Here is a 26,983-nt window from a genome sequence, read left to right as displayed (position 1 = left end):
AAAATAATCTGTACTTTCAACTATGTTTCAATGAAAAGAATTGCTCCCAAAAATAAAGCCTATTTAACTTTTTAAAAAATCTACAAATATACACTTAAATACATAGAAAAAAGTCAAGAGTTGCCATTGTGGTGCAGCAGAAATGAAGCCAACTAGTATCCATGAGGATGCAGGTTTGATCCCCAGCCTTGCTCAGTGGGTTGAGGATCTGGCGTTGCTGTGAGCTGTGGTGTGGGCTCCAGACACGACTCAGATCCCGCGTGGCTGTGGCTGCGGCTGCGGCTCTGGCTGTGGCACAGGCCAGCAGCTGCAGCTCCAATTCAACCCCTAGCCTGGGAACTTCCATATGCTTCGGGTGAGGCCCTAAAAAGAAATAAGAAAAAAAGTCTAGAGACACTTAAAGCAGTAATACTTTGAGAGTAATTTTCTTACCTGTGCTGTATGAGTTCTTATGTGAAGATATCATGTAATTACTATGAATGTAATTTGAGCTATGGGGGGGGGGTGAAGGCAAAAGAGGAACCATGAAAACCAGTTTATCTCCTTATCAGCAGAAAAGTTTTATTCCTTTTAAGAACAATTAAACCACATCCAAAGGCCTTAAACTCACAGACACAAACCAAAGTAGCCGTTAAAGCATTAGATATTGAGGCACAAGACACACAGTGAGGGGAACGCTTTGCCATCAGAGGCCAACATCCAACTTGCTCCATCAACAGCTGAGCTCAGCAAGGGGCGTGGGCATGGCTGAGGGGAAGCGCTTATCTGCAGACCCCAAGGAGACAGCTGTGCTCTACGGGTACTGAAGCAGTGTAGACCGCATAGGAAGGGATATACTTTTCACCATGGAGGGAGGACGGGGAGAAAGCGAAGGGCCTGCACTGGGCATTAGGCCGCCTTGCAGAGCGCCACGGCCGAGAAGCGGACCTCGCCTTGCTCACGCTCAGTGAATTCTCTGCAGACCTTGGCGGCGTCCTGGGGAGGAGGAATGTCATTAGTGAAGGTCTAAACAGCAGCAGCTCAAGAGGAAAACACCAGGAAAGCCTATTAATGCTCGGAGTTCATGGCTTAGTGGAAATGAATCTGATGAGCATCCATGAGGATTTGGGTTCGATCCCTGGCCTTGCTCAGTGGGTTCAGGATCTGGCACTGACATGAGCTGTGGTGTAGGTTGCAGACGTGACTTAGATCTGGCATTGCTGTAGTATGGGATGGCAGCTACCGCGCGTATTCAACCCCTAGCCTGGGAACTTCCATATGCCATGGGTGCAACCCGAAAAAAAGTAACGAAAAATTAAAAAACAGCTTTAAACCTACTGTTAAGTTTGAGAACCCAGAGCTTAAGGCCAAACGGGGAAAAACAGATGATAGGAAAGACAAGGACCCACAGCACAGATCTGGCTTCAGAAGCTTTGATTTCTTTAGCTGTTCCGTGTTTCTGCACCTTGCACCTGGTTTTGACAAGAAAAAGACACTCTTGGCGCCCCTCCTCTCAAATCCAAAAGGAGTCAGAAAACTGATTTCTCTTCCATAAGGGAACGCTTCTAACTCAGAAATTCCCAGAGTAGAGACAGATTTCTTCCAAGTAAATATTTTACAAAACAGGTTTAAAGTTTAAATACCTGATATTCCAGATACAGATAAATGATGGTTTCTTAGCTATTTAGGGAATGACATGTGTTACTAATTCTAAGACCTAGATTACCAAGATTGGTAACTCAAAGTGATCCCAATGTTACCGGCCAAAATAGGGCTTAAATATTTTGGTATCCGAATACCAATCACTCTGTTCAGTGTGTAAAAAGTCCGGTGGAAAAGAAAGCCCCTCCAATAACATTAGCTATGAGGCCTGAAGAGGACAGCGGATATGTGTGACCGAGAACAGTCACTGAACAGCACCTCCCAGGGTCTAAAAATCATTCACTCGAGAATGAGGTTGGGCCCTTAAAGAGCATCAGCTACACCAATAGTTTCATTACTGATTTGGAACCAGTTAGAAAAACTGTACCAGAACATAATTTTTTTTTTCTTTTTAGGGCCACACCTGCAGCATATGAAAGTTCCCCAGTTGGGGTCCCATCAGAGCTGCAGCTGCCAGCCTACACCACAGATACACCAGGTCCGAGCCACGTCTCCAACCTGAGCCACAGTTTGTGACCTGATCCTTAACCCACTGAGCAAGGTCAGGGATCAAACCCACAAGCCTCATGAACACTAGCTGGGTTCTTACCCTGCTAAGCCGCAACGGGATCTCCCATCAGAATTTTTAATAAATTGATATTCCAGACGTGCCTGCCCCAAATCCACTTTCCTTTAGGACTCACGGTGTGGATTTTTAAGGGTGTGCCACTAAAGACAAGCCATCCCCTACACCACCACTAACTAGAGACCTAATTCATTCAAGTTTAGGATACTTGGGTTAAATGTATGTACTTTCTCACCATTGTAACAATAGGTAGCTTGGTGTATAGTTTAGACAACCTAAAACATCTCTAACCACACAGACCAAACCTTAGGATGAGAATTTCCACTAATACAGATACTTGTTTATATTAAAATTGTATATGAGATTCTAATTAGTTTTTCTTTAAAGACAGAGTTTTACCTTCCCCACGCATAGATTCTACTCACCTAACAGTTTCAGGTATCCCATGGGGAGCACAGCTGATTGCACTTCACTGTGCTTCTCAGATACTGCATTTCTCTCAAGTTGAAGGCCTATGGTGACCCTGCATGGAGCAAGTCTACCGGTGCCATTTTTCCAGCAGCAGTTGCTCACTGCCTGTTTCTGGTTCACATTTTGCTAATTCTCATAACACTTCAAACTTCTCATTATTATCATATTTGTGACAGTGATCTGTGATTAGTGATTTCTGATGTTAAAATTGCAAAAGGACTGAGTCACGAAGGCTCAGATGCTGGTTAGCCTTTTTCAACCTTTTCGTCTTTGTGTGTGTCTTTCTAGGGCTGCACCCGTGGCATATAGAGGTTCCCAGGCTAGGGGTCGAGTTGGAGCTGTAGCCACCAGCCTGCGCCGCAGCAACACAGGATCCAAGCCGTGTCTGTGACCTACACCACAGCTCACGGCAATGCTGGGTCATGAACCCACTGAGCGAGGCCAGGGATCGAACCCTGCAACCTCATGGTTCAAAGTCAGATTTGTTTCCACTGAGCCACGACAGGAACTCCAACCTTTTCAGTTAATTAGGTACATTGTTCTTTTAGACCTAATGCTACTGCACATTTAACAGACTACAGCATAGTGTCAATATAACTTTCATATACACAGGAAACCAAAAAATTCAAAAACTCTCTCAATGGTGATATTCGCTTGAATGCAGTGGTCTGGAACCAAATGCACAGTATCTGTGAGGTAAGCCTGTGTTGGCAGAATTATTAGATTAAGAATTGGTGTGCACCTTAGAAGCTTTGTTAGAAGGACCGAAGTCTTTCCTCCAAAGAGTCATACCCAGAAATTCTGCCTCTGTTCTTATTCTTTCCCATAAGTGAATCCTGACCCTCATGCAAATCCCCATCCTGTTTCCTCTAGGTCTAGTTCTCATTCCATATCCCTCTTCACATTTACCCCCGGTACATCCAAGAATTAGCTCTGAGTGATCTCAGGTGTACATGACAGCAGGCTAGAGAAGGCGGCCCTCCCTCCTAGAACAACATAATTTAGAACTAGCACCTTGAGGTCATCAGTCTATGATGGTCCCAAGACAGGTCTATTGTAAAGAAAAGCTACATCGTGCAGCGGCTAAGAACACAGACTCTCGAGACAGACTGTCTAGACTTGAATGGTGGGTCCACAGTTTGTCACGGACCTTCGGCGTCACTTACCTCTGCACCTCCGTTCCCTCATCTGAAAATGTGAATAATAACTATCTCCTCGCATCATTAAAAGCATCCCCCCCCCATGCCCACAGCATGTGGAAGGTCCCCCACCAGGGATCGAACACACACCACAGCAGCAACCCAAGTTGCTGCAGTGGGACAACGCCAGATCCTTAACCCACCTTGCCACATGGGAACTCCAACGGGATTCTATCAAAGACATAACTACCTTAGACCAGAATCTAGCATGGAGCCAGCAAACTGCAGCCTGTGGGCCAAATCCAGCCTGTTATTTTTGTGAATAAAGCGTGAGAGGAACCCAGCCATACACATTCATTTAGACCTATGGGTTGCTTTGGAACTGTCACAGCAGAACCGAACACTTGCGACATAGCCCATATGCCACACAAAGCCTAAAATGCTTCCGGGTTCTCGACAGAAAAAGTTTACCACCCCCAGTCTGCAAACAAGAAGTACATAACAGAGTCTAGCTGTTATTACAACTGAGAAGTAGTTACGTCTTAACACGGTTTTAAATTTTTGCACAATTAAGCAATTTTCCGTTCTTTTTTGTTTGTTTGTTTGCCTCTGTCTTTTTAGGGCCGCACCCGCGGCATATGGAGGTTCCCAGGCTAAGGGTCAAATCTGAGCTGTAGCCACTGGCCTACACCACAGCCACAGCAATGTGGGATCAGAGCCACATCTGTGACCTACAGCACAGCTCAAGGCAACACCAGATCCTTAACCCACTGAGCGAGGCCAGGGATCAAACCCGCATCCTCCTGGATACTAGTCGGGATGGTTAACCACTGAGCCACGATGGGAACTCCAGCAATTTTCCCTTCTTAAGCAAATTGATTCACCTCTAGAGATTCGTTAGGACTAGTCTCCCAACTCCTTGTTCAGAATTAAGAGGTTTCTGCAGTCACTTTGTAGCAAGATGGTTACACCTGGTAACCCTGGCTCTCATGTCAATCATGTTTTGGGTTTGCTCCTCTTGATCTATTAACAGCAGACCAACCAGGTAGCAAGAAAAAGCTCACGAAGTTAACTGCCTAACTAGAATCTACAGCATGCTACCTACAACACTGACCCAGATTCAGCAGTTCAGAGAGGCATTAGGAAAAGCTCGGTTGCCGTTCGGTGAGTCTGAGTCACTGGCTATGATGTAATCTGACAGGAGGACAATGATCACCTTAATCCTACAAGGAAGCAAGCAATGGCTTTCACACTAATGCTCACTGTGGGCTAAAGACAGCACACGATACAGATTAGTCGAGGCTGCTCTAAGGATCCTGTTTAAAACCACTTGCTGTGACATAAGGTAGAATGACTAATTTGATCTTTAAGCCCTAAAGACTGCTCTGAACCCAGATGACTGGCTCTGACTATACTGAGAAAGGTTTGCACTATTTTTTTGGGTTTGCACTATTTTGGGGGGATGTGCCCTCAGCATGTGGACATTCCCAGACCAGGGATTGAACCCATGCCACAGCCGTGACAACACCACATCTTTAACCACTAGACCACCACGGAACTCTGGTTTGCACTTCGGAACAGACTAAAGACATGTGGGTCCCAGTGAAAGTGGATTCCAAATATTACCTGCAGCAGCGAGTCCTCTGAGCTGGCGCCATGGTTCACCGGAAAAGGCATCCGACCATCTACGACCGAAAAAAAAAAAAAAATCGAAGCATGTTCATTTTTTTCTGGCTACTGTGCTTATCCAGCTGGAAGGGAAGTTTTAGATTCTTCCAGGTACCATTGCCACTCCCAAAAAGAGAAGGCTGGTTGTGAAGCCATGAGTTGGAAATGAGGTTCAAGGGTGCCCAGATATCCAGCCCCGGCAATTCTAGTCGACAAGCACAAAGAGCACACAAGCCCACTCCAGCCACCCTAACAGAAGGGTGTGTGCCCATCTCTTGGGAAAAGACCACAGAGCAAGAGTCAGATGCAGTCTCTGAGATACAGGGAAGGTGGAGACAAGAAAAGGGATCCTTGAGATTTCACTGCCCTCAATAACTACAGCTGCCTCTGCCCTTACTTGCTTATAGGAAGTAGTTGCTTGACTTGAAACAACACAGCTACAGTCTTTCTCCATTAATACAAAGGGGATGACTCTTCTTAATATAAAGGTGGAAGTTTTTTGGGTTTTTTTTTTTTTTTGCTGTTTTTGGGCTGCGGCAGCGGCATATGGAAGTTCCCAGGCTAGGGGTCCAATCGGAGTTGCAGCTGCCAGCCTACACCACAGCCATAGCCACGCCAGATCCAAGCCCCATCTGCAAGCTACACCACAGCTCATGGCAATGCTGGATCCTTAACCCACTGAGTGAGGCCAGGGATCGAACCTGCATCCTCATGGATGCTAGCTGGATTCGTTACCACTGAGCCACGACGGGAACTGCGAAAGATCTTTCTTGTTACCATAAACCAAGAAATTACCCCAACACGTCACAACTCTTTGTACACAAACCAGGTTGTGTTGAGGCCTTTATTTTCCCAAAATATTCCCTGTCTGAAAAGGTTCATGGCAGAGACCTTATACTGGTAATACGACAGTGGAAGTCAGAGAGAAAATCAACATGTACGCCTTGAACTGGTTGATCAATTCTCTTTGCTGGTGTGTGACTAAAGCCACTCATCCTGCAGGTCCGCTGCCTAAGAGGGGTGCTCAGGGTTAGAAGAGGGTATTAAGTGCCCCTATGAGAATACTGAGGTGTTCTGGCTTCATAAACAAAGACATACTAAGTGCCACCATGAAGTCCCACACCAGTACGGAAAGAGCAATTAGGTCTGAGGGAATGCACCCAGCGTATTAGATTCCAAAACTGCAGTGACACGTACCAAGTTCATAGAGGTGGCCATCCACGTTGTTAAACAGAATAAAATGAAAGTTCACTTTGTCATCTACCTGAAGAAGAGTTAAGACATTTTTTGAAGATGAGTATTTTTGTTATATACTGCATTTAAAAATAAAGCTGAAACAATTAAGCCCCAAGTTGGGTTTTAAGTTTAAGGTGTACAACCTGTTGATTTGACACATATTTTGCAACATGATTATAAGGAGAACTTAATTTGTTAAAAAATAAATTCTCTATTTAGGCTTGAACGGGCTTATACAGTCCTTTAAATTATTACAGCTAATATTTATTTCCGATTTACGAGATCCTATCCTAAAACCATTAAAGTTGATTCACTGCGGCTCTCAGAACTCTTTTTTTTTACTGAGGAGGCAATTAAGGCTTAGGGAAGATAAGTACATCACCCAAGGTCAAGACCAGAAAGTGGCAGAGCCAACTATGGTTATACAAGTCATTGACTTAAATCTAATTAACAGTTGGCTTGAAGGCTCTGTTCAGATTAATGTGTAGTTAAGTCATCCACAAACTCTAGTCTTTGCTGGTATAGCATGGCCTCCAACAGTCTGTGAGAAGAGTATTTGAAATGCTCAATTACGAAGAGGGCTGGTATTCTATTAGACTCATTTAGATCTAAACCAAACACTATCAGCTTGAATTAAGACCATGTCAACTGCCAATGAGACATTCTGAAGAGCCATTTCTATGAAAAGGTCTGGTCAAGGCATTCATCTGGTAGAATTTTCGGCCACTTATGGGCCCTGGGTGGAAACATATGCTGTGTTCTGGTAAGAGGTTCTCGCACATATTTCTAGGGAAACACAGGTGACACCTGGGCAGCCTGGCTCTAATCTGTATTTACCCGGCACTGTCCCTCCTGGGCCACAGCATCATGGGCAGCCTGGATAGCCTGCAGAAAAGAGAATAATTAGCACAAAAACCTTTAGAAATACTGAAAGAAAAAAAAAAAAACTTATGTTCTCAAAGTTCTCTTCCTACCTCATTCTTTTCAAAGCATTTTGCTCTGTCTTCCGGAGACAACTTCTCTGTTTCAGAAAGAAACTGTTTCAGAACCGATCCATCCTCTATAAAAGGAAGGAAGAAATGAAACGAAACAGAAAAAGCACATGTTAGTATAGGTATAATGCAAAAGGATGCCCACTTACTGCTGACTTAAGCCACTGCACAGTCAGTCATGTTTGGTGACCTGAATTTTTACCACGGCCTCCAAAGATCTGGATGAGCTGTCCCTTCTTCCATGGCCTCTTTTTCCAACTGCTCCCTTCTCAGTGCATTCAAGTCCAAGAACTCTCCCCTCCTCTAGTACCAGCCTCTTCCTCACTTCTTCCCTGCCACCGACCCCTTCACCTCCCACCTCACCCTCCTCTCTCAGATCTCGTCACTTCTGCCACAGCACTTAGACATGTGTAACACATATTTGAGAGATGTCCCATGCCGTAAGGCAGGAACTGCTATGGCTGTCTTCGACAGCACCCGCCAATGCACAACTCATGTTTATTGTGTACATGATGTAACAATAACATTCTAATCTAGTAGCAGTTCTCAAACCAAAATTTTATTATTTCAGGGTAGAAAGTGCAATCTTGGAGTTCCCGTCGCGGCGCAGCAGAAACGAATCCGACTAGGAACCATGAGGGTGAGGCTTTGATCCCTGGCCTGGCTCAGTGGGTTAAGGATCGGGCGTTGCCATGAGCTGTGGTATAGGTCACAGACGTGGCTCAGATCTGGCATGGCTGTGGCTGTGGTGCAGGCCAGCAGCTATAGTTCCGATTTGACCCCTAGCCCAGGAACCTCCACATACCACGGGTACGGCCCTTGGGAAAAAAAAAGAAAAAAGAAAAAAAAAAGAAAATGCAATCTTAGTAATATGGTAATCTAGGCAGACATCAACCTAAAGATCTTAAATAGAAATGCAAAGAGCCTCACGGCCTGGTCTGGAGACAGCTGACCCACTGATGGGTGGCATAAGCATTGTCATTGCTCAGTGTAGATGAGTCTACAAGGAGGTAAGAGCAACTAGTAATTTCAAAGACCTCAATTTGAACTTTCAGCTCTAAACAAACATATTTGTTAAAGGGAGGCCATTCAAAATTTGGAAGTATAGGAATCCTCTTAACTTTATGAAGAGGCCTGTAACTCAGATTAAATCTATGGTACTGCCATGACCATGTTTCCAGAAGAGTAAGAGTACCTCCCTGACCTCTGGAACACGTTATTCTAAACAAAATGATACTCATTGCAGAAGTAGTAAGATTCAAGCTACAATGTTTTAATATGACCCAGTCGAGTGAATATGTGACAAAGCAACTTCTGGAGGACCTGGGCTTTACGGCTCAACAAGCCTTTTTTTTTTTTTTTTTAATTTCAAAAAGTATGCTAGAAGTAGAATGTTAGCCACAATTTTTTTGTTTTTTTTGCTTTTTAGGGCCGCACATGCAGCATATAGAAGTTCCCAAGCTAGGGGTCTAATCGGAGCTGCAGCTGCCGGCCTGCACCACAGCCCACAGCAACATGGGAATTTGAGCTGCATCTGTGACCCACACCACAGCTAAGCTGGATCTTTAATCCACTAAGCAGGGCCAGGGATCAAACCCACGTCCTCATGGATACTGGTTGGATTCATTACTGCTAAGCCACAACAGGAACTCCTGCTACCTAGTTTTGGGGAAAAAAAAAAAAGAAAAAAAAAAACTTTATTGGTACACAGCCACATCCACCACTTTACATCCTGTCCATGGCTGCTTTTGCACTACAAGGGCAGAGACTATAGGGCCCTTAAAGCCTAGGAGACTTACTCTCTGGCCTTTTAAGTAAGTCTGCTGACTCCTGGCCTATCTCATACATAATGCCACATATCCTAACATGTTTTAGTGCTATTAATTGCACTTTCGACAACTTAAGGGCTGAGACTCATCTCTTCTATATCCTCCCCGGCATCCACTGGAGGTGAGCTGAAACCCGGGACCCGACTTTGCTCAGAGATGGACCTTCCATGGTGTAGGCAGGTGGCTACACCTCCCTGCGGGGGCTCTCACGCTCTTTCCCGCTGCTCCAGGTTGCTTTGGTTCTCCTGTGGCTTATGAGACATAGGACCATTAAAGAGGGGTCCTAAAAGGTGGTATCTTATGGCTTCACATCATCTTGTAATTCTTTGGAAATGTTGAGAACTAAACAGGTGAGCATCATGGCAATTTGCTATCTGCACATGGAAAAAGCCCAGGCAGAGGCAGTAGAGAACGGTCTTATCACCCACTCTGTCTCTCCAGGTGCAGGAAACCAAACCATGCTTCTTAGAAAATGACTATCCTTTCCTCAAAAGAGAAAAGAATGAGAATTCACCCACTGACTTGTGTAAACAGGTTTCAAAAACATTTAAGGAATTCCCATTGTGGCTCAGCAGGTTACGGTGGAACCCGACGAGTATCCATGAGGATGTGGGTTTGATTCCTGGCCTTGTTCCGTGGGTTAAGGATCCGGTGTTGCCATGAGTTGTGGCGTAGGTCACAGACACGACTTGGATCCCACATTGCTGTGGCGCAGGCTGGCAGGTGCAGCTCTGATTCAACCCCTAGCCTGGGAGCTTCCATACGGGGCAGGTGTGATCCTAAAAAGCGGAAGAAAAAAAAAATTTAAGGCAGTGTCTTTGCAGTAGCCCCTCAGGGGTGTTGGAATGAAGCATTATGGTTAATTAGAGGTCACCCAGAGGATGACTAGCCTCACAACCCACTCACCAAACTCCAGCTTGTCCTGATTATTGGCCACTGCATGTATAAGCCCGATGGTGCCACAGGAGTTGCCAATGGTCTGCTTCATAAAGTACACCTTAGGACTGACTTCTTGTCCCTTCAGCTCTTCAATCTGTTTTTTCCTGAAGTTCTCATGCTGTGAGTGCAAAAACTCATTATCTCTCGAAAACAAAATGCAAAGAACAGATGGCAGCACAGAGAGTTCTAGCACCTAAATGCAAGCCCACGTGGGATGTATGACCAGGAGACTTGGTTCTAGGTGAGGGCCAGTGCCCAGAGAATGGCCCGTCGGCATCCCACACCCGGGCCAGCCCTCGGGGTTCTGAGAGGTTCTGACACTCCACCCTGATGCTGCAGTGCAGCAGTGGCCTTGGGTACTGCCCAAGGCTCTGTCCAGACACCCCTGCAACCTTTTAGCTTGGAAGGGATGGCGTGCGCAAGTCAGAAAAACAGACAAGTTCATTATTTTCTTCCTTTAATGCCAACCATGGCTATTCCACAACGGGCAGGCCAATCGGGCGTTGGTCCATTGAACGACCACCAAGAACCCCAGCTCGTTTACAGCTCACCATTCTTTAACGCTCCACTTGTCTTCTGTCCCAGTACATGTCTTTTCAAAAACAAAACTACAGACAAAAGCAACTGAAAGAAATTAACCATTCCCTCATCCTTTTTTAGGCAGGATAGACAACCGATCTAGAGTGCTGGGCCATGATTTCACAAAACTTCTCGTCCTACAAAAAGGATGTTTATTTGTCCCTGCCAACTATACAATTTGAGAAGACCAGAGTGAGTTTCCTCAAAGCATCATTAGCTCTTTGAATGGCAATTTAGTGGACTTGTCTGGCCCTTTCGCTAACAAGTTTTGTTTTTTTTTGTCTTTTTGCTATTTCTTGGGCCGCTCCCGCGGCATATGGAGTTTCCCAGGCTAGGGGTCCAATCGGAGCTGTAGCCGCCAGCCTATGCCAAAGCCACAGGAACTCGGGATCCGAGCCGCGTCTGCAACCTACACCACAGCTCACAGCAACGCCGGATCGTTAACCCACTGAGCAAGGGCAGGGATCGAACCTGCAACCTCATGGTTCCTAGTCGGATTCGTTAACCACCTCGCCACGACGGGAACTCCACTAACAAGTTTTAAAGACCTTATTAGTATGACTTCTCAGTTAAAAGCAGGTGCCAATGCTATATAGAAACACTAATTTATCAACACCAGTATAAGCTGGACAGAATCCCAGAAGTACATATATTTCCAATTCTAGCAGCTTAGCATTGCTATACACGGAAGTGAAGTTTAAGCCTTGCCTATGGCACCTACCATTAAAGGACTAAGTTCTCTTGTCCCACAAGATCAACTTAAACTGCAACTAGCAGGAATTTCTATCATCTAGCTACCTACAGGGTCCTTGAATTGAGTTCCTTATTGACTGTTAAGGATTTTCACTCTTCTAAGAAAGGTTTAATTTTGCATGGAGACACTGTAAATATTTCATATCACTTTAAAATGTTTTCGAAAGAGTCCATTTAGGATTTCATAATATTCTCCTAGACGAAATCAGATGCTCTCTATAAATTCACATTAGCTTGTTCGGAAGTCAACCTACAAACCTCAACTTCTCTTTGATTTGCTTCAGTATATAGCCCAGTAGGTGTTTTGTGTCGCAGAAGAGGTGGTCAATAAATCTGATAGACTGAACTGGAGCGAAAGGACAAAGCATCAAGCTCTTTCAAACGAAATGTTCAATACAGAGTGTTCTCTAACCAAGAGCCACTTGATTCAGCAAAAGGAGACCAGTGGGCTTTGGCAAGACAAACACGCTGCACCACTGCCTCCCAGAGGCTCTGCCTTTGAGTGCTGCTGCTCGAAAACCCCCGAGTCATCATGGTTCCTCTAATAAGAAACCCTCTGTGAGAGGCTCAAATAAGAGAGAGACTGTTGCATTTGATTTGTTCATCGGGGAAGCCAATTTGACTTGCAATCATCTGGTAGCTCCATTTTCACCTAAATAAAGGCTTTGGCGATAACAAACATGACAATGGGATTATCTTGATAGCTTTAACAAGCATTTTTAACCCAGCAAGTTTTGAACCTTAGCCTATTTACCAGGAGGACCGCCTGGAACTTCCCATAGGGTTTAATTTATGCTGAGGATGCTTCTAGAACTCCCTGCCTTAGGGTGGTGCTGTAGTTAAACTCAGTCTGTTAGGAACAATGCCCCATATGCCAATGCCCCAGGTTTCCCCAAAGCAAATTTCAATCACTCCTAAATCAGGGATCAAGTCACAGCAACCAGAGACAGACAATACCATGCTCATTAGTGGGACTCCATACAGCCAAGACATCAGTTAACTCAGCTACCTTTATATACCTGATCCTCACATCTCTGAAGTACACATATCCACACACCCTTGGAGGAGGAAGACCATCTAAAGGAAATGAAATGGTATTTTCAAGACTGGTCTAGTGCCCACTGAACTACAAAAAGAAAAAAGAGAAGGAGGTTCCTATGCCTGAGCTACACACCAATGATTAAACGTTTAAGAAAAACACATAGGAGCAGGTAAAAACCAGGTGTGCATATTTTAGGGATTGAAGGAGTGGGAAGAAACCCACTGAAGACCCAGGCAGTGGAGGTGGAGCATTAAAGAACCTATTGTTTTCTTCTGGTTTAGGCAAGCCATCCCCCTCCATTTTACAGCTAAGTAGGAGTCTGAGAACCAAACAATAAAAATGACAGGTCACAGCCCTTAAAAGGAAAACCACCAGCCATTTCTTGTTATGGAAGGCTCAGAAGAGCCTAGGTTCAGCCTGTACTCAGGAGCAGGATGAACTGCCTTCCTGTATAATTAGGATGATGGAGATGCCGCTTCTCCTCCAAATTTAAGGCAATGCCGGATGTATGAGCGAGGAGACAATAAACTCTAGCATCACACCAGGACCCCCAATAAGTAGGTACCATTGAGAGATAGGTCCCCCCACCCCCGATCCCCCAAAAGAAAGGAGCAATGTGCCAGGTCTAGGCGCCCAGGCCAGCCTGGAAGGAGAGCCTACACCGCCCTTTGCGCCTCACTCTGGTTTGAGAGCAGCGCGCACACTGCAGGGACTGCGCACCCCGGACCCCACGCCCTACCTGGGCCGTGAGGGGAAAGAGCAGCAGCAGCGCGCAAGCAGGTGCTGGCACCGAGCCCAAAGACTCCTCCTCCAGTCCCAGCACGTCCGTGAAGCGCCAATGGCCGGCGACCCCGAGCCGTGTCAGCACCTGAAGAGAGGAAACAAGGCCACCAGGCGCGGACACTGGCCAGCGGGTGGTACCTGCCGGGAGGCGCTCAGGATCCACACCCTTGCGCCCCTACCCGCGGCCTGGGAGGAGCCCGGGACCCGCCCCACCCCGCCCCCAACCCGGGCCGGGCGCAATGACACAGCACAAAGCGCTGCCCACACGTGGCTCCCGCGACGCCGGGGCACCCGGGTCTGCGCCGCCCGCGCCACGCCCTCGGGAGCTCTGCCCGGGGGCTCGCATCTAAGCCCAGCCTTCTCCATCCCACCGCCGACCCGTTTCGCAGAGTCATCGCCAGACCTGATGCAGGGGCAGAGGGAGGACGCCCCAGCCCCACCGCCTCTGGAGCGCGCCAGGCGCCGCTCAGCCCCTGCGCTCCCAGGGGAGGGGGAGAGAGGCAGCGCGAGCGGTCACTCACTTTGTTCAGCATCTGAAAGGCAAATGCAAAGAAAAAAATGCAAAAATAAAAGCAGTCAGCGATACCGCTACCTGGTGAGAGCTGACCCTCGGCCCTACACTCCCTGGGTAACCGTGCACCTGACACTCACCTCCGGGTTAATCTCCATCGGTTTGAGCTGCATCTTCGCAAAAGCCGGGAGGAAACGCAACCCAAAGAAGAGGAAAAACAGCAAGTGGAGCCGCCCAGCCTGCCGCTATAAAGCGCCGGCCTGACGCACTGTGGGTGCCTGCGCAGGGGGAGCAGGGGCAAAACCAAGCTAGGGGAAACGGTCAGTCGCCGCCAAATGGGCGCGAACCCCCCCATACGCAGCACGGAGTGGTACCGCCAAGCCCCCAAACCTTGCAGTCTCACTTGCTGGTGAGATAATCTGGCGGTTGTGGAGATGTGTTTTGTTGGTGGGCGTTCCTTGAGTGTGTGGAGCAGTCCTTGTGATGGAGTCTAATTTTTCGCGAAGTTTCTGGAAACCCATGCATTTGGCCATGCCAGTTAGCCGAAAGCTTAGGGTCTCTGAAGCATTGAAAAAAACAAATTCAACAGGTATATATTTAATATGAATATAAATATGTCTCCCAAATCTTGCAGCAGTTTGCATTTGACCTTCGACAATTCATCCTCCATGTTCAATCAAACCAGTACCGAGGTTCGTTTTTAATTGACTGCCTAGAATAAAACATAGTCTGTGATAGAGCAGATATTGCATTAGTAATGCTGATGTAATGCGACTCCCAAGGAAGAAATGGTTGGTCTTGGGGAAGCGGTAGAGACCTGGGAGATGCGACTGTAATATCCAGCACACGCCGAGGAGGCAGGCTGTTGCAGACTTTAGGAGACAGATCTAGGAGAAAGACAGGTGTAATTTCAAGACAAGAGGCTGTAAAAGGAAAAACATTTTTTTAAAGAATAGGAGCCTTTGAAAAATAAAATTTTAAGTTCACCATAGAATAGTCCCAGTGAAAAACAAAGGTAATGGCCGCTAAAGAAACCACCGTTCTCTAATGATCTCAGGTGGGGTTTGAGAGTTTTTCCACCACCATGTTCAAAAGATGGAGACAAATAGCATATGCCTAAGAATGAATAAAAAGCACAACAATATCTGTAAGAATAGTGCAGGAAAGTGAAACCTCAGCATGAAGTGGGGCTTGCTGAACACTAAGGACATAAGAAGGTTGGATATTTTTTCACTTATGCTCAGAACAAAATAATGATGATGGTGAACGAATAGACCTACCTTTTAGGGGGCCTGAGATTAAAAGATGACAGAGAGAAGGGAGGGAATCTGCTTTTTTGTGACAATTACTTCTAACAGTGGCTCAGGTTTTTTTGCATGTGATTTTATTTAAACCTTAGAGGAGCCAGCGAAGAAACTCTTCTCAATGCAGTTTTACAGCTCAGAATCTGTGGCTTAGAAAGGTTAATTTGCTTTAAGATCATGATTGAAAAGTAAAACTGAGAAGTAAATTCTGGTAAATTGGGCTCAAGGAACTCATTCTCTTTTCAAAACTCCACTACATTCAGCTTCTATTTTCTTCCCATTTTTACCATCAGAAAAATGACCTTCACATGGAAAATGAGAGAGGAAAAGACATTAGTAAGAAGAACTTAATGGATGAATTTTATGGTATGTAAATTATGCCTCAGTGAAGTTTTTGTTTTTTGTTTTTTTTTTTGCTTTTTTTTTTTTAAAGGCTTAAGGAGTTCCCTTGCTGCATAGCTGGTTAAGGATTGGGCATTGTCACTGCAGCAGCTTGGGTCACTTGCTGTGGCACAGGTTCAATCCCAGACCTGGGAATATCTATGTGCCATGGGTGCAGCCAAAAAAATTATTGATTAATTAATTTAAAAACTTAAAAAGCTTGAAAGCTGTGACAAGTGAATCATAGTACAAGAATACCTGGCTACATTAAATGAGTTCTTTTTTTTGGTCTTTTGTAGGGCCACACTCTCAGCATATGGAGGTTCCCAGGCTAGGGGTCTAATTAGAGCTGTAGCTGCTGGCCTACACCACAGCCACAGCAACGCCAGATCCGAGCCATGTCTGCAACCTACACCACAGTTCACAGCAACACCGGATCCTTAACCCACTGAGCGAAGCCAGGGATCGAACCCACAACCTCATGGTTCCTAGTCGGATTTGTTAACCACTGAGCTACGACAGGAATGCCTTAAGTGAGTTGTTACTTTTAGGACAGAGACAAATTACATCCCAATTTACTTCATTTTTTCAACTAGTACCAATTAAGCACCTGCTAGGTCGATGGGTATACAAAGGCGAACAAGATAACTTTTGTCATGGAGCTCTTCTCAGAGGTTGAAGCACCTAGGGAATCAGGAGGGCTTCCTGACAGAAGTGACATTTGAGACCTGATATACCCATAAATGTTAAAGATGACAGTTATTTTCCAAAATAGATAGTAGGAGTAATAATGATAAAACTTTGAGACATCTTTGTTAAAGGCGATCACTGTATACTGATCTTTAAAAAAAGAAGAAGAAGGGGGCAGGAGAAGAATGTATTGCTGAAATCGTAGACCAGACGATTTGTAACAGCCATTGGCCAACTTCTAGGGCTCGTAATTGGTAAATTCTTAGGAAAAAAAAAAAAAAAAGAATGGTTGCCTTTAGGATATATTATGTCTGCCAGCACTCATCTCCTTTTCTTTTGGACTTACGAGCTGGATGGACAGGGAGAACACTTCTCGTTGTATTCTTTCTTCATGTTGCCTGGGTTGGTGTCCATTGATATAGTCTGAGTGGCTTTATAGCTTATTTAAGTTATCCTACTTTTTTTTTTTTTGTCTTTTTGCTATTTCTTTGGGCCACTCCCGCGGCCTATGGAGGTTCCCAGGCTAGTGGTTGAATCGGAGCTGTAGCTGCTGGCCTACACCACAGCCACAGCAACGCAGGATCCGAGCCGCGTCTGCAACCTACACCACAGCTCACGGCAACGCCAGATCGTTAACCCACTGAGCAAGGGCAGGGACCGAACCCGCAACCTCATAGTTCCTAGTCGCATTCATTAACCACTGCGCCACGATGAGAACTCCTTATTCTACTTTTTAAAAACAAGTGTTGCTGGAGTAATCTCAACCTGCAGTCGCTTGGCAGTGGTTCTAACCCTGTCTTGTGCAGGTTTATTGGAGCAGAGAGAGAGCACACACATGCAAGAATAAGCAATCTAAATGGCAGAACTGTGAGATTCAGAAAAATGAGTTAAAAATAAAATAATGAAATTTAATAGAGATTTTGTGAAGGTTGTACACCTCTCTGAATATATTAAAAAAAAACTTTAAATGGGTGAAAGTGTCTTAACAAAGCTGTTAAAAATTCAGTAGGGATGTGTGGAGTTCCCGCTGTGGCACAGTGGGTTAGGATCCAGTGTTTTCTCTGAGACAGCAAAGGATTGATCCCTGGCCTGATACAGTGGGTTAAGTATCCAGCGTTACTGCAGCTGTGGCACTGGTTGCAGCTGCAGCTTGAATTCAGTCCCTGGCCAGGGAACTTCCATATGCCATGGACACAGCCAAAAAAAGAAAAAAAAATTCAATAGGAATACTCATGAAACTCTGAACATCATTTATCATAGAACATTTGGTCTTTATAGTCTCTTTTTTCTCGATTCTATGGTTATAAAAGTATGTAATAATATGGAAAAAATCAAGTGAAAAACAAATCACAATATTTTTTATAATCATAAAAAATAAATACACAAAGACAGAAGGAAAACATTTTTAAAAATCAAACATGTAGGGTAAACAGAGTAGACCTGTTACAGGTGGAAAAGTGAGTGGGTAAGTTGTCCTTCATAAATAAACATTCCATTTCTGATTCACCGAGAGTGGGATTTTTGCAAACTATTACATTTAGAAGGGATAAGCAATGAGGTCCTACTGTATAGCACAGGGAACTGTATCTAATCCCTTGGGAGAGAACATGATGGAAGGTAAGATGAGAAAAAGAATGTATATGTATGCATGTATGTATATATATATGACTCGGTCACTTGGCTGTATAGCAGAAATTGACACAACATTGTAACTCAACTATAATTTTAAAAATTGTTTTAAAGAGTAGGATTTTTTTACCATTAGCTTTTTTTTTTTTTCCTTTTTTAAGCAATAATGAAGGCTTGGGGTGGACCCTTTAAAAAACTAACCTTTTTTAAATTCTGACAACTAATAAGACAAATATTCAAATGTCCTTGATAGATCAGTTCTACAGTACATAGGAGTCAATCCTGAAGGCTCAGCCCAAGATTAGTCCTCCAGAACTCCCAGTGGTTTTGTAGGCACTTAAGTTCCTGTATTAAATTCCATTCTACTTAAAATACCTAGAGTAGTTTTGGACTGCTGTCCTGGTATGCTGTTCCTGTACAGATATACTGTATCAATGGCAGTACATGAGATGATTTTAGGTGAATTACAAACATGTAATAGCTATTTGCTTTCATGCACATCAAAAAGTTGTATGTTCTTTTCTTTTCTTTTTTGTCTTTTTGCCTTTTCTAGGGCTGATCCCACAGCATATGGAGGTTCCCAGGCTAGGGGTCCAATCAGAGCTGCAGCCACTGGCCTACGCCAGAGCCACAGCAACTCAGGATCTGAGCCATGTCTGTGACCTATACCACAGCTCATGGCAACGCCTGATCCTTAACCCACTGAGCAAGGCCAGGGATTGAACCTGCAACCTCATGGTTCCTAATTGGATTCGTTAACCATTGAGCCACGATGGGAACTCCAAAGCTATATGTTCTTATACATGTATATAATTAGAACAAGTTTGTGATTTCACTTACCTTAAATCTTTAGGCAAGCCTAACATATACTAAGCAAATAGTATTATTGGTCTATAAGGATATTGAAAAAATCATAGAAGTCATTCACAAATCTCGAAGGTAGAAAAACTCTAATGACAGAAGACTCTTACTAGTTGAAGGAATAGAGTATACAGTATCTTTATGAAGGCAGGCTACTCAAGCACTGAAACAGTTCTCAAATATTTTGAGAAGTGGGTATTTCTGCCTGAAGTCAGAAGATACCCAAAGAGGGAGATGAAGAAGGAAAGAGCACTAGCTTTTTTTTGTTACACAGAGGACATTGCACTTGTCATCCCCATTGAATCTGCAGATCTGATATTCATATTTCTACCTTGATTTTGCACAGAAGTAAACTGAGACCTTAGAGAGGCTGTTTATTTATTTATTTATTTTCAGAGGGGCTGTTTAAATTGCTAAAGGTCACACAACAACAAAGAGTCTGACTCTGGATTTCAACCTAATTTTATTTAATTTAAAAACTTGCGTATGTTCAACTCCCCTGCCTACTTCCTTGTAAGATTCCACTTTACAGCCACTAAAAATAAGAATTAAGATTGTTCTGCTATGTAACCCAAGGAACTATATCTGATCATTTGTGATGGAACGTGATGGAGGATACTGTGAAAAAAAGAATATATATATATATATATATATATGTATAACCAGGTTAATTTGCTACAAGCAGAAATTGATAAAACATTGTAAATCAACTACAATTTTTTTTTTAATTGCAAAAGTATTAAGATCATCCACTGCGATAGAAGAACTCAAACGGCTTCCACAATGTCCAAGGCCATAGCAGGTCACCCAGCTCTCCGATAAGCGTGGCTAACTTTGAGGTCTAAGGGTCTAGTTTGAATTTATAATTAGCACATAAATTATTGACTGAATACTTCCTCAACATTTTTTAACTTACTTGGCAATTCTTCTATCAATAATGTTTCCCCAGAAGCAAGGTTCTGACATTGAGATATATTTTTTTTGTCTTTTTTTTTTTTTTTTTTTAGCTATTTCTTGGGCCGCTCCTGTAGCATATGGAGGTTCCCAGGCTAGGGGTCGAATCAGAGCTGTAGCCACCAGCCTATGCCAGAGCCACAGCAATGCGGGATCCGAGTCAAGTCTGCAACCTACACCACAGCTCACGGCAACGCCGGATCATTAACCCACTGAGCAAGGGCAGGGACCAAACCCCCAACCTCATGGTTCCTAGTCGGATTCATTAACCACTGCGCCATGACAGGAACTCCATGACATTGAGATATTTTTAAGCTAAAAATAAAACAATAAAAATTATGTATAATGCAAATAAATTACTGTACTTAGTTCCCACGGTGAAGTCAATTTTCCTTCTGTTTCCAAAAAGTAGTTCATTAAAGTATATCCGAAGGAGGATAAATGTAAAGGAGGAGAATGCTTATGCTTGTTGAACTGTACTTACTGCATTTGTTTTTCACTGTGCATGCTGCTAGATGTCCTGAATACACGTTGAGTGTGCAGGACTTGATACAAAAGAACTAGTGTTTCCTTGTGTCTAAGATGCACCTGAATTTTTTTTTTTTTTAATTATAGTTGGTTTACAATGTTCTGTCAATTTCTGCTGCAGGACTTGATACAAAAGAACTAGTGTTTCCTTGTGTCTAAGATGCACCTGAGTTTTTTTTTTTTTTTTAATTATAGTTGGTTTACAATGTTCTGTCAATTTCTGCTGCAGGACTTGATACAAAAGAACTAGTGTTTCCTTGTGTCTAAGATGCACCTGAATTTTTTTTTTTTTAATTATAGTTGGTTTACAATGTTCTGTCAATTTCTGCTGTATGGCAAGGTAACCCAGTTATATGTATATATACATTCTTTTTTTCACATTATCATCCATCATCTTCAACACATTTTTTTGAGTTCCTGCTATGTACCAGATCCTATACAAGGCTTACCTGAGTTGGGCATGAGGTTAGCAGATGGCAGCTATAAGGCGTAGACCATGTTTCCTGGGCTTTTCAATGTCACCAATTGTAAGACAAATCATCAGTTTAAGAGCTGCTTTGGGGAGGGAGAGGGGGATCCAGTGTATCAACCGTATTTATCAGTAATAAGGCATCTCTCTTCGAAAATATTTAAACATGAAAACAGGTGCAGCTTAGACGCAAGGAAACACTAGTTCTTTTGTATCAAGCTCTATATCCTGCCACATTGTCCCTCAGTTACTATTCTTGTGGAGCTGTGAAGTGGGAAATCAGAGGGCTCGGATGGGCCTGGATCTGCCACCCACAGCCCGAACACGGGGACTTTAATTAACTTCTTTGCATCCCAGTTTCCTCACAATAAAATGAATATTACACGAACACTGCAATTTCTCCCAATTTCTACTGAAGACCTGGAGCAGCAGAAAATAAAAGCTATATAGACCAAATCATACAAAAGTTTGGGTTAACTCTACTTTCATCTCTAATTCCTTAATTTTAGCCATTAGACCCTTTTGATGTGACTGGGATATAATAGAATAAAGACTTAGTTAAAGTTGGTCGCTGAAGGGTGCTTCAGAGCTACTTGTTACATGTACCCTTTTACCAGGAGATTAGTAAGCAGAAAAAAAGTTTAAATCTATAAATATATCAGGAAGAAATGTCTTCTTGAGAACTCTGCTGAGGTCTAAGACCTAACAAAGCATTTTCTTTCAGAATCCCTTAAGTAAATAAATCAATGTATAGATGTCTAGTGTCTTGGTCTTACCTGGATGTTTAGCATCTGTGGCCTAAAAACATGAAGCAATGAATAATAATTAAAAAAAAACAAAACCTTAACTCATATATAAATCCACTACTTAAGAAATTTATAGTTTTAGGAGTCTCCGTCGTGGCTCAGTGGTTAATGAATCTGACTAGGAACCATGAGGTTGTGGGTTTGATCCCTGGCCTTGCTCAGTGGGTTAAGGATCCGGCGGTGCTGTGAGCTGTGGTGTAGGTTGCAGACATGGCTCAGATCCCACGTTGCTGTGGCTCTGGTGTAGGCCTGCGGCTACAGCTCCGAGTGGACCCCTAGCCTGGGAACCTCCATATGCCACGAGAGCAGCCCAAGAAATGGCAAAAAAGACATTAAAAAAAAAAAAAAGAAATTTATAGTTTCATTTTTCCACGTATTCCTTTAGTACTTGGCCATTTGTGTAGCGAACTCTGTTGCTACCAAAATTTATTCTTCTCTTCCTTTTAACCTGGCTGTCTACTGTTCCAGCCGCAACTCCAAACTGCTTTCTCAGATCCCAGCTCAGGTCTGTTTTCTTGTCAGGGGGGCGGGGGGAGGGAGGAGGAGGAACGGAGGGTGTCCTTGTGGAACTCCTTTGCCTCTTGTGAGACTGACGGTATTTTGAACCGTGTGTCCTGTGCGAACAGTGTGTCCTGTGCAGTACATTAGTAGACCTTTGGTGGAAGAGCCCTTTGGAGCACTGAGTCGGCCACAATGCCAGATGCACATACCCTGTTAGTTTCTTTCTTCCTTCCTTTTTTTTTTTTTTTTTGGTCTTTTTGCCATTTCTTGGGCTGCTTCCACGGCATGTGGAGGCTCCCAGGCTAGGGGTCGAATCAGAGCTGTAGCGCTGGCCTACACCAGAGCCACAGCAACACAGGATCCAAGCCAAGTCTGCAACCTACACCACAGCTCACAGCAACACCAGCAACCTACACCACAGCTCACAGCAATGCCAGATCCTTAACCCACCGAGCAAGGCCAGGGCTAGAACCTGAAACCTCATGGTTCCTAGTCGGATTGGTTAACCACTGAGCCATGAAGGGAACTCCTGCATTGTATTTCAAAAAGGAAAAAGTAAAGAAATACATCTCTAAAAGAAAGACTAAAAAGAAATTTAGGCTTAGATATAAGTAGTGAAACTGCAGAACACCAAGAACAAAGAAAGATACTAGAATCAGCCACTAAAAAAGCATAAGTGAAAATGACATCAGTCTCCAAGGAAGCCAGGAGACAGTGGAATGATTCCGCCAGAGAGTGGAGAGAAAAGAGCTGTCTTCTGTTCGCCTTCAGCAAAACTATCTTTCAAAAACAAAGGTGAAATATACATATAAACATAGGCTGAGTTTACTACTTGTACAAAAGAAATTTCTAAAGGACTTGATTAAAGAAGAAAGAAAATGACCTCAAAGATGATCTGAGAAAAGGAATTAATATAATATTCAGTGGAAGCACATATGTAAATCCAAATAGATAGTATTTGTGCATACTAATAATGGTAGGAATTCCCATTGCGGCTCCCCAGAAACAAACCCAACTAGTATCCATGAGGACTCGGGTTCCATCCCTGGCCTCGCTTGGTAGGTTAAGGATCTGGCATTGCTGTGAGCTGTGGTGTAGATCACAGATGCGGCTAGGATCTGGTGTTGCTGTGGCTGTGGTATAGGCCGTCAGCTGCAGCTCTGATTCAACCCCTAGCCTGGGAACTTCCATATGCTGAGGGCGCAGCCTAAGAAAGGAAAAAAAAAAATCTACTTTATGGTATTAATACAAAATAATGCTGAAATTATTTTTATGAAATGCTGCATAATACATATGAAGAAATGTATGGAGAGTAAAAATATTCAAAGGTCCTTCTCTTGTTTCTGGTTAAGAAATTATTTACCTTTAGGCTTTAAATTATGCAGGCATAGTAATGTCTCAAGGGAAATTAATAAAGAAAAGAAAAAAGCATATAAATCCAAACCATTAGAGATAAATAGGAGAAGGGAAAAAAAAAAACTGCAATTAAACCTCTAAAAGGCAAAATAAGAGTAAAAAAGCTTAAGAAATTCAGGACAAATAGGAATAACAAGATAAGGTAGGAAAAAAAATAGGAAAAAACCCAAATTTTAAAATCATATTCAATGTAAATGGACTAAACTTAGGTGTTTTATCAAATTAAATTTAAATCTGGATATGTGCTCTTTTTAAAGAGACATGCCTAAAACATAAAGATATGGCAAGATTAAACATGAAAAGAAGGGGAAAATCTTTTTAGCAAATTATTATTAACCAATGAAATCTAGTGTAACTATATTAACATCAGCATAATGGCTTGTTAAGCAAAAGCATGATTAGAGATAAAGGTCATTATTATGATTCTTTTTGTTGTTGTTGTTGTTTTGTCTATTTGTCTTTTCTAGGGCCGCACGTTTTTTATGGCTGCACCTCTGACACATGAAGTTCCCAGGCCAGGGGCTGAATCCAAACATGGCTGTGACCTACTCTGCAATTAGTTTTTTTTTTTTTTTGTCTTTTGTCCTTTTAGGGCCGCACCCGCAGCATATGAGGGTCCCAGGCTAGGGGTGGAATCAGAGCTGTTGCCACCGGCCTACACCACAGCCACAGCAACGCCAGATCCCAGCCGCGTCTGCGACCTACATCACAGCGCACGGCAACGCCAGATCCTTAACCCACTGAGCGAGACCAGGGATCAAACCCACAACCTCATGGTTGCTAGTTGGGTTCGTTAACCACTGACCATGACAGGAACACCTATGATTATTTCTTAAGCAGAAGAAACAATCCTAAAGTTGCATGCTCCTGCTAAAGTAGCCTCAAATGTGTAAAAAGGAAATTTGATAGGACTGCAAAGGAAAATAGATAAATCCACCATCACCATGAGCCCACATTTCCCAATGATTTCTAAATCAAATGGTCAGTATAGCAAGGAGTATGGTACCTGGTTAAAACCTATGTGTGATTTGTCAGGGCTGTTACAAAGGCTCTATCTGGCAGGTCTCCTGGGGAAGGGTGCCAGCCTACATCAGACTCAAGGCACAGCCAGTGCATGGCAGCCTCTGAGAAGAGTTGCAGTCAAGGACTTGGACCCCTCTGGCATATTTGCATTCCTACTCCCAGAGCCTTTATTTCTAAGCCTTTATCTGAGCTTTGGGCAGAGGTCTTCCTCAGGTGCCTAGATCGTGGCCTCCTTATGGGGAGCAGAGGAGAACCGTCCTAGACTCTTTTGCCCAGGCTGAGTACTTTTCACTCCCCTTCCTCCCCCACACTGCCCCCCACACCCCTGAATCCATAAAACTGTTGGGGTCTTTTGTTCCAGAGTTCCCTCAACAGTGGGATGATCCCCACATCTGCACTGAGCCACCTGGCCTGGCCCAGGGCACAGTTCCCCAGGGGGAAAACACAACAGGGAGGTCTGCACTTTTCCAGTTTAGCCCTTGCTTGTTCCAAAGCAGTAAGTGATTAGTTCTTTCAATTTTGGCTTCTTGTTTTTATCAGCTGCTCCCACACCCGGCAGTATTCTCTCTCGCCCTCTCTGTCTGTCTCTCTCTCTCTGTCTCTTTCTCCCCCAGCTCAACTGCCTGAGATCCTGACATATAGAAGATTAAAAAACAAAATTGAATACCGTGACAAACAGTCTGAATCTAATGGACATATATAAAACGCTGTTCCCAACAACTTTACAATGTGCATTCTTCTCAAGCATTCTTGGAGCATCTGCAAACACTGATTAAGTGCCTAGTCATAAAGCATGACTCAACAAATTTTATAGACTCAGTATTATGCAGTTTTCCTAATTGCAATGCAATTAATTCAAAGACCAATAATAAAATGACAAGTGAGACTTTTAAAATTAACTTTGGAAATTAAAATGCACACTCTTTAGCAAATCATGGTCATAATTGTAATTTAGAACTAAGCGATAGCAAAAGTTTAAATATCAAAATTTATGAGATGCAATGAAAGTAATATTTGAGGGAAATTCATAACATTAAACATTTATATGAGAAAAAGAAGAATTGTGGAAAATTAGTGAGCTAAGCATTCAACGGAAAAAGCTAGAAGAAGAATAACAAAATGACCTCAAGGCCAGTAAAAGAAATTAGATAATGAGCAGAGACAGATGATATAGTGAAATACTATAAAGATGACCAAAAAATAAAAGTTTTTTTTTAAAAAAAAGATTAATAAAATAGACAATCATCTGGCAGGATTTGTGGCGGGAAAAGAGATAATATACAATTAGACCAAATGAAAGGTATAAAATGGGAATCAGATACACATTATAGATTTATGACATTAAGCATATAATCCTATGAACAATTTTATGCCAATAAAGTTCAAAACTTAGAGAAAAATTTCAACTGCTTAGAAAAAAAAAATAGAAAGCCTACATTGTGAAACAAAATAAGGCAATAATTTAAAATCTTTCCAAGAAGAAACACCCAGACTTAAATGCTTTAATGGTGAGTCTTACCAAACATTCGAAGAACAGATCCCTCTATTCATATATCGTATCACTCCTGATACGATAACAGAGGAATGCTAGCTGACATTAAGGAAAATGACAGTGTAAGGATCTCCAAAAATTTACAAAAGCAATTCTCCACAGCCTCACCAACACTTATTTTCTTTTTCACTGCAGCCATCCTCATGGATGGGAGGTAGTATCTCATTGTCATTTTGATGTGTCTTTCCCTGAGAGATACTCAGGTTGAGCATCTTTTCATGTGCTTCATGGGCCATATCTTTCTTGGAGAAATTTCTCTTTACCATAACCTTTTGAATCTGTTCCAACCATAGCTTTGCTCACGGGGCTCCACTGAAAGTGTCCTTGAGATAGACACTCCTTGCTTCAAGAGGAGGTTTTTTTTTTTTGCCTTCCTTTTACTTGAACGACCATGAGAGTTCTCTCCTGTCAACATTCTGGGCACCCAGCTCTGCTGGGATTTCCTGTCGCCTCAACTCCAAGATCTCTGACACTAGATGGCCCCCATGACTCAGCGGTTGAACCGCTTTGTTCTCTGTTTATACTCATGCCCTTGAAGAACTCCTGCAGTTCAGGGCTTGAAATCCCACCTTCATCCTGGAGATGCCACACTGATATCACCAGCCAGACCTCCCCTCTCATCTCAGGTCCAGCTGCCTCCTCCATATCTCCGTGTGGATGTTTAATATCTAACTCGCCCCAAACTGAATTCCTCACCATCCCCACCAAATCTGCCCTTTTC

General features: G+C 43.4%; 1 protein-coding gene across 1 annotated transcript; it reads right to left on the bottom strand.

Annotated features, from left to right (window-relative positions):
* Positions 1–535: 535 nt before the first annotated feature.
* Positions 536–14,642, bottom strand: UCHL1 (ubiquitin C-terminal hydrolase L1). Its single transcript, XM_047799178.1, has 9 exons — positions 14,289–14,642; positions 14,159–14,170; positions 13,594–13,722; positions 10,448–10,598; positions 7,695–7,780; positions 7,558–7,605; positions 6,682–6,748; positions 5,443–5,501; positions 536–975 (listed from the first exon to the last, which is right to left on the bottom strand). Exons 1-9 carry the CDS (start codon positions 14,319–14,321, stop codon positions 889–891), a joined length of 672 nt encoding a protein of 223 aa, XP_047655134.1. The 5' UTR covers positions 14,322–14,642; the 3' UTR covers positions 536–888.
* Positions 14,643–26,983: the final 12,341 nt, after the last annotated feature.

The sequence above is a fragment of the Phacochoerus africanus genome, chromosome 10, assembly GCF_016906955.1.
Source record: "Phacochoerus africanus isolate WHEZ1 chromosome 10, ROS_Pafr_v1, whole genome shotgun sequence".
Taxonomy (NCBI): domain Eukaryota; kingdom Metazoa; phylum Chordata; class Mammalia; order Artiodactyla; family Suidae; genus Phacochoerus; species Phacochoerus africanus.
This window is presented reverse-complemented; position numbering and strand designations above follow the sequence as displayed.

Bases quoted from the DNA above. Each gene is read 5' to 3' on its own strand.
- UCHL1 (XM_047799178.1), bottom strand. From the start codon at position 14,321: ATGCAGCTCAAACCGATGGAGATTAACCCGGAG. The intron at 7,606-7,694 runs GTAGGAAGAGAA...TCTTTTCTGCAG, and splicing joins AATGCTTTGAAAAGAATGAG to GCTATCCAGGCTGCCCATGA. The intron at 5,502-6,681 runs GTACGTGTCACT...TTTCGGTCGTAG, and splicing joins TGGCCACCTCTATGAACTTG to ATGGTCGGATGCCTTTTCCG.